The sequence below is a fragment of the Primulina tabacum genome, chromosome 5 (genome assembly GCF_025594145.1).
Source record: "Primulina tabacum isolate GXHZ01 chromosome 5, ASM2559414v2, whole genome shotgun sequence".
NCBI lineage: Eukaryota > Viridiplantae > Streptophyta > Magnoliopsida > Lamiales > Gesneriaceae > Primulina > Primulina tabacum.
Genome location: NC_134554.1, coordinates 3,920,687 through 3,934,842, shown reverse-complemented (window position 1 = coordinate 3,934,842; position 14,156 = coordinate 3,920,687). Strand labels below are relative to the sequence as shown.

General features: G+C 31.0%; 2 protein-coding genes across 3 annotated transcripts; both read left to right on the top strand.

Annotated features, from left to right (window-relative positions):
• Window positions 1–4,919: 4,919 nt before the first annotated feature.
• LOC142545629 (transmembrane 9 superfamily member 7-like) lies at window positions 4,920–8,785 on the top strand. The gene is made up of 7 exons (XM_075652913.1): window positions 4,920–5,139; window positions 6,229–6,393; window positions 6,482–6,591; window positions 6,674–6,782; window positions 6,867–6,979; window positions 7,059–7,203; window positions 7,294–8,785. Exons 1-7 carry the CDS (start codon window positions 5,038–5,040, stop codon window positions 8,446–8,448), a joined length of 1,899 nt encoding a protein of 632 aa, XP_075509028.1. The 5' UTR covers window positions 4,920–5,037; the 3' UTR covers window positions 8,449–8,785.
• Window positions 8,786–12,823: 4,038 nt separating this feature from the next.
• On the top strand, window positions 12,824–13,965 carry LOC142545635 (uncharacterized). Of its 2 annotated transcripts, none has more exons than XM_075652921.1 (3): window positions 12,824–13,131; window positions 13,259–13,624; window positions 13,843–13,965. In XM_075652921.1, exons 1-3 carry the CDS (start codon window positions 12,976–12,978, stop codon window positions 13,948–13,950), a joined length of 630 nt encoding a protein of 209 aa, XP_075509036.1. In that variant the 5' UTR covers window positions 12,824–12,975; the 3' UTR covers window positions 13,951–13,965. The 2 variants fall into 2 exon arrangements, with proteins under 2 accessions (XP_075509036.1, XP_075509037.1); XM_075652922.1 differs by having other exon boundaries at window positions 12,829–13,131; window positions 13,850–13,955.
• The last annotated feature ends 191 nt before the right edge of the window (window positions 13,966–14,156 follow it).

Below are 14,156 nucleotides of genomic sequence, written 5' to 3'. Positions count from 1 at the left end.
TTCTCGATCAATGCTATAACATATGCTTATCTTTTTTATTGTTTGAATTAAAATATTTTCATATATATATTTTTTCTCTCTTTAATCTTCGTTAATGCATCACATTTGTTTTGTTTCATTTCGTCAATACTTTTTGTGTCCCACGGTAGCTAGCTAGTTGGGCAACAATGCTAACTCTTGATCGGATGCATGCATGATAAAGGTAGTCAATTTTCAACTTCCCAACCAAATAAACAAGGATAAAACTGTATTTTTAATCATATACTAACGGCTTAGGCACACACGTTGTGTGTGACATAATATTAGATATTTGAAATATTGTTTAATCAATTTATATAATGAATATTGGACATTTGTAATTTGATATGAATATTATAATTAGTGTGTTCGTACATATTGTTGTGTATGACAAAAAATTTATTTTTCTAATAAACTTATTTACAATTAAAAAAAATATAATAGTATTATGGTAGAAAAAAAGGTTTTTTGCGTTAAAAATACTAACCGTAAGATTTTTTTTAAATTGAGAAGTTTTCAAATGTGTTGGTACGGTTAGAACTTCCATTTTTGGGGAAGATCTCAGACATAGGATTGACGTGGTTAGAATTATTATATGTAGTGTTGAAGAGGAGGGTAAAAAGGGAAGATATTTTGGTGTCCTCCACAAATAGTTTTTCCAACCTCCTCACACTTAATAATATAATATAGATAATATAGATATATATATTTACTTTTATGCAATTTAGTCATTTATAATGCCGAATTTAATTTTATTATGCTATATATGTTTTTTTTTTTTTTTGTAATTTCATTACTTTTTCGAACCATTGACGTGGTAGTGATGCGATTTTAATGTGACATCGACATAGTCTGACGTATGTAGTGTCATATCATCATTCTCGATGAAAATGATATATAGAATTAACAATGGGATTTTACAACATAAATTACCAAAATCTCAAGGAAAAAATATATATGACAAAAATGTAATATATATATTCGTTCTTGAAATAGATTTTCTATCCAAAAATAAACAAACATCAATATATTCTCAGGACCCAAGCATAGATTTGGGTCAAATCGGGAAACATGACGTGGAAACATTATAGATTATTAACTCGGATATCTTTGATAATTTGACAAAACGACCAAGCTATTAAATAGTTCATTTGTTTGTTCTTTGTCGAGAACATAAGAAATTGTGCGGGATCATGTGATCTGATCGTGACCGTTCATTTGTCCAAGAAAACGATATATCGAACGTACGATTCACTAGCACGAATTTGAAATCCATGGTAATGATTTAAAAATAACTATTTAATATTTAAAATTCATTATTTAATATTTTTATCCAAACAAATAAATACACATGTTATTTTAGATTTAAAATTTCTAACCTTCAAATCTATACATCTAACTACAATATTATGTAATTGGTTCGAAATTAACATAGAAAATCATATATTTGGATTTGGTTTTGGTTTGACCTTTAGATTGAATTGTTTGAATTGGATAAAGTTGATTGTAACTTAGTCATCAAGCTATACTAATACAATTATAAAATAAATATTCATGGACCCAACACATTTAATATATATTTACAATCTGTTTGACAACATGAAACTGGAGAGAATTTGGATGGAATTTGGAATTACAAATATCAAGCTTAAGCTTGAGCTTGAGTTTCCTGTTTCGCTTGAAATAATTGGATCGAAATATCTGCTGCAAAATTCAATTAATTTTTAAGAGCCTACGACGACTGATGTAATTATGCGTGTGTATATTTCACGCATATACGATCTCATATGGACATATTCAAACGTAAATCAACACAAAAATATGCATAACTCGATTGAATATTAATTCAAACTCCTGATGCGTTTCACGTAACTTTTAAATTTTTTTATTATAAAAAATGAAACTTTAATTTCTTATTTATATGAAGAAAAAGTAATTGAGTTTAGTCGTTCCTCCGTATTGTGGCACGTGAAATGATAACCTAAAAGGACAGAAATAAGAGAGAGGAGCATCTTTTATGCAACTTGCACACTTCACATCACAACTGCTGGACATAGAGATTGGTGGGTGGGTGCTGTGTTCGTATGTGCTTTACAGGCCACAATGTAAATATACGTTTTTTCGGTGTTCTGAAAGACTTGTGCATGACCGCCTAAAAAGTTTTACGATACTTTTAGATGTTGTTGAAAAAATCGGTAGGTCGTTTAGGCGGCTCAAAATCCTCTAGACGAGCGTTGATTTACTATGTTGATTTTTTAAGAATTTATCTTTTTTAACAAAGATTGTTCGACGTATTTTTCAATTAATTTGGATCGGTTAAAGATGATGAATATGATATTGATTTTGAGTTTGAATTCGATACAGATGAATTATTGGAGAAATATGAAAATGAACAATAAAAATAAGATATTTAGATATAAAAAATCTGCCCAAGTGCCGCCCGCCTAAGCACCTAGAAGACACTAGGTGGTAGGTGGCCGCCCGCTTAACATCTCTCGTTTTCTAGAACACTATATATATATATAAAATACTCATTGTTGTTCTTATTATTATTTCGAAATTGATGTTAGCTGAAGCTGCCCAAAATTAGAATCCAACAATTCACATATAAAATTTTGAAAATAAGAATAAAGTTGGATATAAGTTTTAGTTTCGTGATAATTTATAGATCAATTTTGAGTCTTATCACACTCTTAACATAGGCAAAAACTTATGTGAGACGGTCTCACTTGTATTTTGTGAGACAGATCTCTTATTTGTGTTATCAATGAAAAAATATTACTTTTTATGCTAAGAGTATTACTTTTTATTGTGAATATCGGTAGGATTGACCCATCTCACAGATAAAGATTCGTGAGACCATCTCACAAGATACATATTCTAACATGTATTTGAAATTTGGGCTCTGGAACAACTAGAAGATCGGGTCGAACTTTAAACGGGTTTTTTATTCGTGTTTTAGTTCAGATAAATGTTTTGGCCCAAATACCAATCTCTGCCAATAATTTTTAGGGCTTAATCTAATTTCTGTTGGCTAAGTCCAAGCTAGCAATTATGACCAACACAATATTCTCGAATCGTTATGACTAAATTTTACATTTTTTAAAAAATGAAACCTTAACATTGTAACACTCGGGCAAGTATTCAATGTAGGAGATTAAATGATTTTTAATTATTTTTATAAAACTTTAAAGTGTAGAAGTATTCAATCAAAACTTTTATATACTTTATAGAAGTCTAATTGTATTTAAAATAGACGTTTGTAAAATTTCAAATGTCAAGCGATATTCAACGTTGACTATGAAAAATTCTACAAAAATTTAGAGATATTCAATTTACAAATATATAAGATTATATGAACTCAATAAAAATCTGTAAAATCTATAAAATTATATCATTTAAAATAATAATTTAGATTAAAATCGAGACAATTCTAATCCTTTTGTTCATTTATAAATTTGGAAATTTGCAGCAGTACTCTTTAGCAATTATATTTGTTGTATTTCGGGAGACAATTATCCTAGAGGGCGAGTACTCTTGTAGGGCAATATGTGCACACAAGGTATTATTCTTACCTCAATTATTATCTTAAATCAAATAAATGTCTTAAAATATATTGGCCATATTTGTGCGTGTATTGTGTGTAAAACTTATACTTTTTCTATAAAAATTTATATGTAAGTAAATAAATTAAAAATCCAACTTTATTGTTAGCTACACATATTGAGTTCAATATGTTCACTCGATGTACTTTTTTTTTTATATATAAAAAGTACAATATAGAGTAATAAAGGGTAAATAATAAGTCAAATCTAGTTTATAAATCAGAAAGCTAAGGGATCTAAATGCACTAAACAAGCCAAAAGCAAAGCCAGATTAAAGTAAAAAATAAAATTATGTGGGGGTGGAATATAATGAATATTTCATATATCAATATGATAATCAACTAACGCATAGTTTAGTACATTGATAGGATAAACATGTGATATATAATATAATGATAAGTTGATGATAAATAAGATGTAAAGTATTATATTTAATGTTTGGTATGATTTTAATAAGAGTGATTAAATTTATATATTAGATTGTAGTGAAAAAATTAACCTTATCATAATAAATTTTATAATTTCAAAGTTGTTGTTTGAGTTCATATTTCTTATCTGTTAATGTGCCGACAGTGCTTCCATGATTTTTTTTTTACCTAATTTTATATATTATATAATATGATAATTAAGCCCTTAATTTTATAAGTCAAGTCAAATATAATTTTTTAAGGTTAATTGAGTGACACTAATAATTTTATTGAGATTTATAAAAATTATTTATATAATTATCTCGAGTTCATTTATATAATTATCATATTATATAATATATAAAAATAAATAAAATATTTATTTGATTTTAATTTCTACTTATTAGCAGATATTTATAAAAATAATTTATATAATTATCATCTAGTGATACTAATTTAGAACTTTATATGGTTTATGATTTTTATATATTGAGGACTATTAAGTTATTTTTAGTGTTTTTTATTATTAAATTAAAATTATCACATCTCATAAAAGAGATTTTATTTTTTGTATAAAATTATTTATCACAGACCCATAATGAAACTTCTAAAATTACTAAACATGTGATAACGATGATTATTTATCAATCATTCTCTTATTCAATATATCAAATTATACCTGATTGTTTATATATGAGAAATGATTAATTTATTTTTATTTTTAGAAAAATAACGGTTCGGTTTTGTTTTCAAGTTGTATTATTATTATTAGTATTTAATTGACACAAAACTCCGTGACAGACACGCTCCATTGTAGTTAATTAAAATCGCTAATTTCCACATTCCTAACACTGAAGGATATTAAAAACTGCCATCAGCGATACGAAGTCAACTCAGTTACAGAGAGTTGACTCCATGAATTAAATGGCGTCGTAAACCAAACCATTCAATGCATTTAAAACTGGCACCAAAAATGAAAGTTTGCTTCACAAAAATCTTCTGAAAGAATGGGAAAAATGACAACGATAATTCCAGCGTTACTGCTGATTTTAATGTCGCCGGCAAATGGGTTTTATCTTCCCGGGGTTGCTCCTCGTGATTTTCAACTGGTAAAAAGAAGTCTCTTTATCTGTTTCTCTATGCCAGCAACATGCATTGTGTTTGTATGTGTTCTTGCGTGGAAAGATTGGATCTTGTTATATTGCTGATGCCTAGGTTTTGTGTGTGTGTGTGTGTGTGTGTATTCATTCGCAACTTGACGAGTTGATAATGTGTTTCATTTAGTTTTCACTACGATAGTGAAACAGATAGTTTTGCTTTTGAAATTATGATTTGGATTTTAATTGAAGGTCGAAACGGAATCGATTAGCTTGGTCTCCGCTATGATTCCGCATGGTCTCATTTTTGGTGATTTTTTTTATTTCTTGGAAGTGGGCTTGAACAAGGTCTTATTTCATTTTGAAATCAAAACCGAAACATGCTTCAGTAGCGGTTTTCGGGGGATCCCAAATTCCGTTTTGAGTAGGCATATTCTCACGAACTGATATTCACAATAAAAAGTAATACTCTTAGCATAAAAAGTAATATCTTTTCATGGATGACGTGAATAAGAGATCCGTCTCACAAAATACGACCCGTGAGACCGGCTCACACAAGTTTTTGCCTTTCGTTTTTGGAACTGGAACTAGAACTGAAACATGCTTTCTTTTCCGGCTTTTGGGAGACAATATTGATTTCGGTTTTGGATCTAGTACTAGTGGTGGGAAGTTTGTTTGTGGCGAATGAGTGAAACTCGTGTTTCTTTTTTATATGATTTTTGAAATTTGCTTGAATAAGGTGATTCTCTATGTTAATATTTGCAAATTGCAATGTATTGTATGAATGTTTATTGTGTTTTTTGAGCATTCGATTCCATAGTGACTCTATATAGTTTTCAACAATCATTGATCCTTGTCATGTCTGGTTCCCGGTGGTTAATCAAGTCTCTCTATAATTTCATTCTTATCCTGATTTTCAACCGCTTTTGAAATTATATAATGATCTTCTCTGTTCTTCTTTCTCGTTCCTTCTCCTGACTTTAATTCGACGTAATACATAAAATTGTTCAATAGAATAACGTACCATCTAGCTCGTGAATAGGACGTAATCGTTATACGTTGTTGCTTTATGAATGATGTATGGCCTCTACTTTTCTTCAGGGTGAAACTCTTGAAGTAAAAGTGAACAAACTTTCATCAACAAAGACACAGCTTCCATATGACTATTACTTCTTACGTTACTGCAAACCTCAAAATGTTAGGAATGGAGCAGAAAATTTAGGAGAAGTTCTTCGAGGTGACCGGATTGAGAATTCCGTGTACACTGTGAGTATATTCATCGTATTGGTTGTTCTCTGTAAAAGTAGTTATGATGATAAATTGTGTGACATTGTGGAATTTAAATCTGTTACAGTTTAATATGAAGGTGCCACTGTCTTGTAAAATAGCTTGTCGAGTAACTCTTGATGCCTCAGCGGCAAAGAACTTCAATAAAAAGATCGACGAAGATTATCGAGTCCACATGTAACACTGTTCTTCATAAGTTCGTCCGAGTACTTCTCTTCCAGTTTGTTATGTTTTATTTATTTTAGTTTTGTTGGTGCAGGATTCTGGACAATCTTCCAATTGCAGTTGTTTGGCAAACGATGGACGGAAGTCAGCAGAAAATTTATGAACGTGGGTTTCGAGTTGGATTCAAGAAAACTTTTTCTGGAGTAAGATTCACTCATATAAACTACATTATTCAAAAAATATATCTAATTTTCTGTTTTTTGATTGGCTATCGTTTTCTTGATCAGAGCAAAGACCAGAAACATTTTATATACAACCACCTGAGCTTCAAAATAAAGTATCACCCGGATCCAGATGCTAACACTGCCCGTGTTGTCGGGTTCGAGGTCTTTCCACAAAGGTGTGTCATGTATTACTAAGCATTTCCTTGACCAATAATATAAAGTTTACATGCTGTTTTTAACTCACTGTATTTGCAGCATCAATCATAAGTACGAGAAATGGGAGGAGAATATCACTAAGTTAACAACATGCATGCCAAACACCCAAACCAAACTAGGCATACTTCCCCAAGAAATTGATGCAGATAAAGAGGTAGTATTCACCTACGATGTTTCATTTGAGGTATGAATATATCTTTTTAAATTACAAATTTCAAGTTACACTACCGATTTTCCTTGTTCGAACGTTATAATTGTAACGTCCCTTTTTCAGTCGAGTGTTATCAGATGGGCGTCAAGATGGGATATATATCTTTTTATGAAAGATGACCAGATACATTGGTTTTCAATAATCAATTCATTGATGATAGTCCTTTTCTTATCTGGAATCGTAGCTCTGATCATGATGAGAACCCTTCACAAAGATATTGTGAAATATAACCAGTTGGATCAAGATGAAGTGCTGGACGAAACCGGGTGGAAATTGGTGCATGCTGATGTCTTTAGACCACCTAACAATTACAGTTTACTGTGTGTGCATGTTGGAACTGGAGTCCAAGTCCTCGGAATGACTTTCGTGACTATAATATTTGCAATGCTCGGTTTCCTCTCACCTTCAAATCGAGGAGGGCTGATGACAGTCATGGTTTTCTTGTGGGTCTTTATGGGTTTATTCGCTGGCTATTCCTCGAGTTGTATGTACAACATGTTTAAAGGCTCGGAATGGATGAAAATACCCCTTCAAACAGCCGTCATGTTCCCTTCTGTTCTTTTCACCATTTTTTTTATTCTGAATGGCCTAATATGGGGGGAGAAATCTTCAGGGGCCATACCCTTCGGAACAATGTTTATACTCGTGCTCTTGTGGTTCGGAATATCGGTGCCCCTGGTATTCTTAGGCAGTTTCTTGGGCCAAAAAACACCGTCTTCTGATGACCCTGTGAAAACGAATAAAATTCCTAGGCCGATCCCTCCTCAACCATGGTACATTCATCCGGTTTTCGCTATGCTTTTTGGAGGAATTCTTCCATATGGGGCAGTGTTTATCGAGCTTTTCTTCATATTAACATCTGTGTGGCTGAACCAATTTTACTACATTTTTGGGTTTCTCTTCTTGGCTTTCGTCATTCTTTTCATCACATGCGCTGAAATAACTATTGTGTTATGCTACATTCAGTTATGTTGTGAAGATTACCGGTGGTGGTGGCGAGCTTATTTGACTTCTGGCGCGTCTGCTCTGTATCTTTTTGGTTATTCGATCTTATATTTCTGCACGAAGCTGGAGATCACGAAGTTGGTGTCGGGTATCTTGTACTTCGGTTATATGTTTATCATTTCTTATGTGTTCTTCATTCTTACCGGAACCATAGGCTTCTGTTCATGCCTCTGGTTTGTGCGGAAAATTTACTCGTCTGTCAAGATCGACTAGTTCGATATCGATACACAGTGAAGAAAAACTTGATATATTGTACTAAAACACAGAAGTCTAGATTCTATGAATGTAGATTACTATTACACATAAATGAAAATTATGTCTTCGGACAAATTACATTTTCATGTAATGCTTGCACCAGTTTCAATAGGATATATAGTTTTCACAGGACACCTGGGCCATGGTTTTGGACTCAGCGGTCCCAGGCTTTCGGATCACGGGCCTGGCGTTGCTGCTGTGGCCACTCAATCATATCGCCAGTGAGAGAGTCGGCAACAATACCATTAGCACAAACTAGATCTACGCAGGAAATTGGTGGGTGATATGTTGTATTTGGAGGGGATGAACATTTGGACAAAAAAAAAAAAAAAAAAACTTTTTCCGTATGAATTTTGTATATTCTTATAACTAATTCAATGTACCATAGGTCAAAACCAATATGCATATATGTAATACTTGGGGCGATACATAGAGTAGAGAGGTGGAGGAAACAAACAAGGGGGCAAAATCGACATTTCATATGGCTCAAAGGGCAATCAATATATGGCCCCTGGGATTTTCAAGAACAAATGTGAAAACTACCTGCATTTGGACATATATAATTATATAAATATTTTTGATAATGAAGATGATAATGTTTTCGTCTGTCTCCATCAATGTTTCCTTCCCATAACATTTACAGAAGTCACTCTTAGCCTACATATGTTATCCATCTTGTCATCATAAAATAATTACTTATATCTCACAATTTATATAATATATATCGCTTCATCGCACATTTACATAAATACGGATGAGGTTGCACACATATATTAGATGTATAATATTGATATACTTTATTACATCTAATAAAAGAGTTTCATATGACAACCATTTGGTTTGGTTTGATACCGATATAACGTCATCATGTTCAGTATCACATCATCGTTCTATTGAAAAATGACTAAAATGATAAAAAATAAAAAATACATAATTAAGATTGAAATTTAACATCAAAATCACAAAAAGTTAAATTTAAAACATTAAAAATGTATTTTCTCTTGATGATATGTTCGATAAGTAGTGATTTGCTCTGAGTTTCATTAATATGTCATTATTAATTTTTTTAAGGAAAAAATATGGCCTTATTTTCACAATATTTACAGTGGAAAATGCCACGTGTATTTATTTTGGAAAGGAAATGCAACGTGTATTTTGGTATAACAAGCTAACAAAGTTGCTACGTACACGGTTCACTCTTAATATATATATATATTAGCCTATCAATGTACGTATGTATAATTTTTTTAATTAATTTGATTTATATTAAATAGATAATAGATATAATATAATAATTAAAAAAATTAGATGGGTCATATTTATTTTCAAATTATTACACATTAAATTTGATTTGATTATGTTACATACAATAATTGTGAAAGTTAATGATGAACTAAACTACAATTTTAAGATAATGAATAAAAAAGGCAAAATCAATAAAATGTGCTAGGTTAAGCTACAGACAATTTGCATTAAAAATTTGATATTTTATTAATATGTAGATGTAAATGCAATTTAGGAATAATTAAAAAAACATCACCAAAAGTATTCATCCATCTCCCTTTATTAATAATATACATGCCTAAATAATTTTTTTTTAGATAACATATAATTATAGGAATTTTTTTTGTGCATACATAAATTATAGTTTTGTAGTGTTTTTAAAACTTTTAATATAGTTATTTATGTTGAAATTACAAAATAACTATATATATGGTTATTTCAATTTATAAAATTTAAAATTGATTTCAGTACAACATAGTTAAAACGTTTGTTCTAGTTAGTTATCCTGACAAATTCGTATCCGCTAAATCATAACGAGGTTTCTATGGAATCAGAAATCTTGTATATATGGAATTTGACAATCTTTCCTTTTAAAGTTAATTTTGGATATTGAGTTAGATTCAAATTTTAATCTTAACATATATATATATAGTTATGACAAATTTCGGCATTAAATCAATAAAAAAAATCATATATTATCATCATTCTATGTTTGTTTTGTAATAAATTATATAAACTAATTATGTTTAAATAATATTTCATTTATTTCAATTGTTTTTAATTCGTTCGAAATTAAATAAAGTAGAACAAATCTCAATCAATGAAAGTAACATGCTTTCAAAGATATAAGAAATTTTTTTTTTTTGATAAATATCGTTCAAATAGAATGTTAATGTTTAGAAATAATAAATCTCACAATTCCAATACTAATTAAAAGATTTTAAAAACAGTACGAAATCTCACTAATCTGCCTTATGATGTTGATGTATTGCTCAGAAACTGTTGGTTCTTATTTGTCTATTCTATTTATCCCATCAAGAACTTGTAATAAATGTAAACATGGGGCGATTGTACAAAATCATTTATGATTTGCTTAGTTGATAAAAAGCTTTTTTTTTTTTTTTTTTTTTTTTTATACCGAAGTTGATATATAAGTATTTTTTCGCTAATCTATATCAAAATATTTAATTGAAAAGGACAGTATATAATTTATTATATCTCTATCTCTATATTTTGCTCTCATTCCTAATTTTGTCCATCTAGTTTTGAGTGGGTTAATTATATCATTCAATTTTTTCATTTTGTCCTAATTTCGTGTTGCCCGTTATAGTTAAGAGTTGACGATGAACGTATGTTGTATATAGCGTTGGATATGGATGACATGGTATTATATACCACTAACATGACGTTATAAGATACCGTGACAAAAAATGATTAAAAAAAGAACTACTTAAATGACTAGAAACTCAAAAATGGGCATAAAGAAAAGAAAAGAAAAGAAAAGACCGGGATCAAACTGAATCCAAAAACCAAAAGACTGAATTCTCATAATTACTTCGAATTGCTATTATGAATGCTGAGATATAATCCCGAATTAAGGGTAATGCATGGAAATCGGCATCGATATGTTACATAAAAAACTATTCAACTAAAGAATGAAAAACTAAAATGGTACCAAGGGAAGAATTGATCAGGACCATTTTTTCTCAAAAACTGACACGAAGAAGACAGATTGGCCATAAATAATGATGTTGGTGATGAACTGGAAGAATATATGAAACGAGAAACGCTCAGGAAAAAAGTGCGATTTTTTTAAATGTGGGGAAGGGGGGGTGTTGCTGTCTTTTTGTCTGTCGTATGGCATATAATTAATGACTTTTGTCAATACTAAGGATCCATGATCAGAGGATGCAGCCATGCAAGTAGCCATTTCCTCTTCACAAATTCTGCAACTTCTAGCTGAAAGATGCACCTTTCTTACACACAACGATACAAGATTAATCAATTCTCTGCGCAGAGACCCAGCATCAGTGATTATTTCTAGCTCTCCGTCTTGTCATTGCCTAATTTATATAGTCATTTTATAAAACTGAATGATATATATTCAGTTTTCGAGGACTTGGATACATATAATCATTGATTCGAGTAGTAAAAAAGTGAGGGAGATACCCAAGAATTGCAACCCTAACTAGGTCTATCAGATCATGGGTTACGCCTAGCTATTCACTCAAATTTCTCTGTCTCAGATTTCTTTTCTACAAAACTTTTGAGTGCTCTATCCCCATAAAGTAATAATGTTTATTAAAATTAACTACAGAATGAGTGACGTTTACACGAAGTGCAGGTTTCCTCTTCTAAAAATTGTTAATTAAGTTGCTTTTTATTCACCCAAAAACAAAATATAACAATATCAAACTTAAAAATAATATTTTAAAAAGTATGTAAAAAAACATCGCGCTTATATGTACAAAAAAATCAATCTATTAAAAATTAAATAAATTGATATGAAAAGTTGCACCTCGAATAAAAAAATCTTAAGAATAAAAAAATCGTAAATTTCTTCTAGGCAAGTTTCGATAATTAAGTTATCCCCCTCGAATCACCCGTCTTGTGTTGCACTGGCATAAAACTGTTCTATTAGGAGAGATGCCCGAGTTCGATTCCAAGTGATAGCGAAAAACCTTCGACCCAATATAATTGTTTTTTTTTAAAAAAATTATATCCACAATTAATGTTATTAACACTTGGATTAATGTACTTGTAAAATGAGGCGGTGAAACAGAAGAAAGAAAATTAACGTTAAAATTATGTACTCTTAGACAAAATTTTAAGAGATAGGGTTCTGTCAAACGGTCGTGTTGTAGCATTCTCCTTCTTCCTTAGTTTTGTCCCTTTTGGACAATTTGTTTGGTCATCATCAAGTCACGTGAATCTTTAGTCACCTCTTTATATTTCAGGATCATATCCAATTTTACATTAATTTTTTTTTATCATATTAGTCAGTGATTAATACGTATCCTACAAAATAATAAAAAAATATATATATAACATTCTAATAAAGATTTGAAATATATTTTGGGGTTTGTTTTCTTCGCTATAAAGAGCTTTAATCATTGGTGATCAGCCTACCCTTGATCTACCCTTGGCATCTCTCAACTTGCAACCATTTTTTCATCTCCAATTCTAGCTAACTCCAATATAATGAACTTAAACATTTCTCCTTCAAATTTCGATGTAGAGCAGATCAATGAAGATCAAGATCATTTTTCATGCCAAGTTTTCTTCGATGCAACCGATCGAGATCATACTAACTTTTACAATCATTACCAAATTTATCAGCCTCATCATCATCCCGAGGTAAGGCAACGCGTCTCTCTCAAGTTTGAAATTTCATTTTATAAGCTGTTTAGTTCGAAAAAATTAAGTTATTTGCATTCGCCTTGATCCATGATATATAGATGATTTTTTCCGATCTTGATCCTAGGATGATTGCTCTTCTTATCATGGTGGATCGCCGTATTACAACGATGGTACCAATATTAATAAGGTTGATAATTGCCTTAAATTAACTCTTTGGAGCGATCCCGTGAAGTGGAAGCCGTCCAGAGTGGAGCCGATGAGCAAGACGAAGGTGAACGAAGAGGAGGATCGGGTGACTATAAAAATAAACACCAGTGCCAGAAACAAGTTCCTTGAGGATCAGAAGCTGCGGCCATCTTCTTCTTTGGAAACTGAGTTAAGCAGCAATAGTTCTTGCAATATTGTTAACAACAGCCCCACAATTAGGGTTTGTTCTAATTGCAAGACAACGAAGACTCCTCTCTGGAGAAGTGGCCCCGAAGATCCCAAGGTATATATATATATTCTTCTTCTTAATATATATATATATATATATATATATATATATATATATATAGATCACCATGCATGCTGTGTCTATATGTATAACACAAACAGTACAACGGAATAAAGTTTTTTACTTTTGTGGCTACTGAAAAATCTCTTTTTATTTTTTGGTGATATTATCACATTACAAAGTGTGTTTGTTTTATTTTTTTTAAATGTAAGCATGCAGTCCCTTTGCAACGCGTGCGGAATTCGACAAAGGAAGGCGAGGCGGGCCATGGAAGCAGCTGCAGCGGCGGCCAAAACAGGCATGGCATAAATAAATTGTAAAATTATGGATGAATTTATACAAGTTAATAACCTGTGACGAATCTTTTGTTCATACTCATCCATAAGGCTTCCCATTTCCACTTTAATGAATTCAGTACTTTAATTACCGTGTGTTTTTTATTTGTACATTTAATTCTCATGCATCATGTTAATTATATACAAAAATTTGTAATTGAAATTAATTTTTATGATCTTCACGTGCTAAA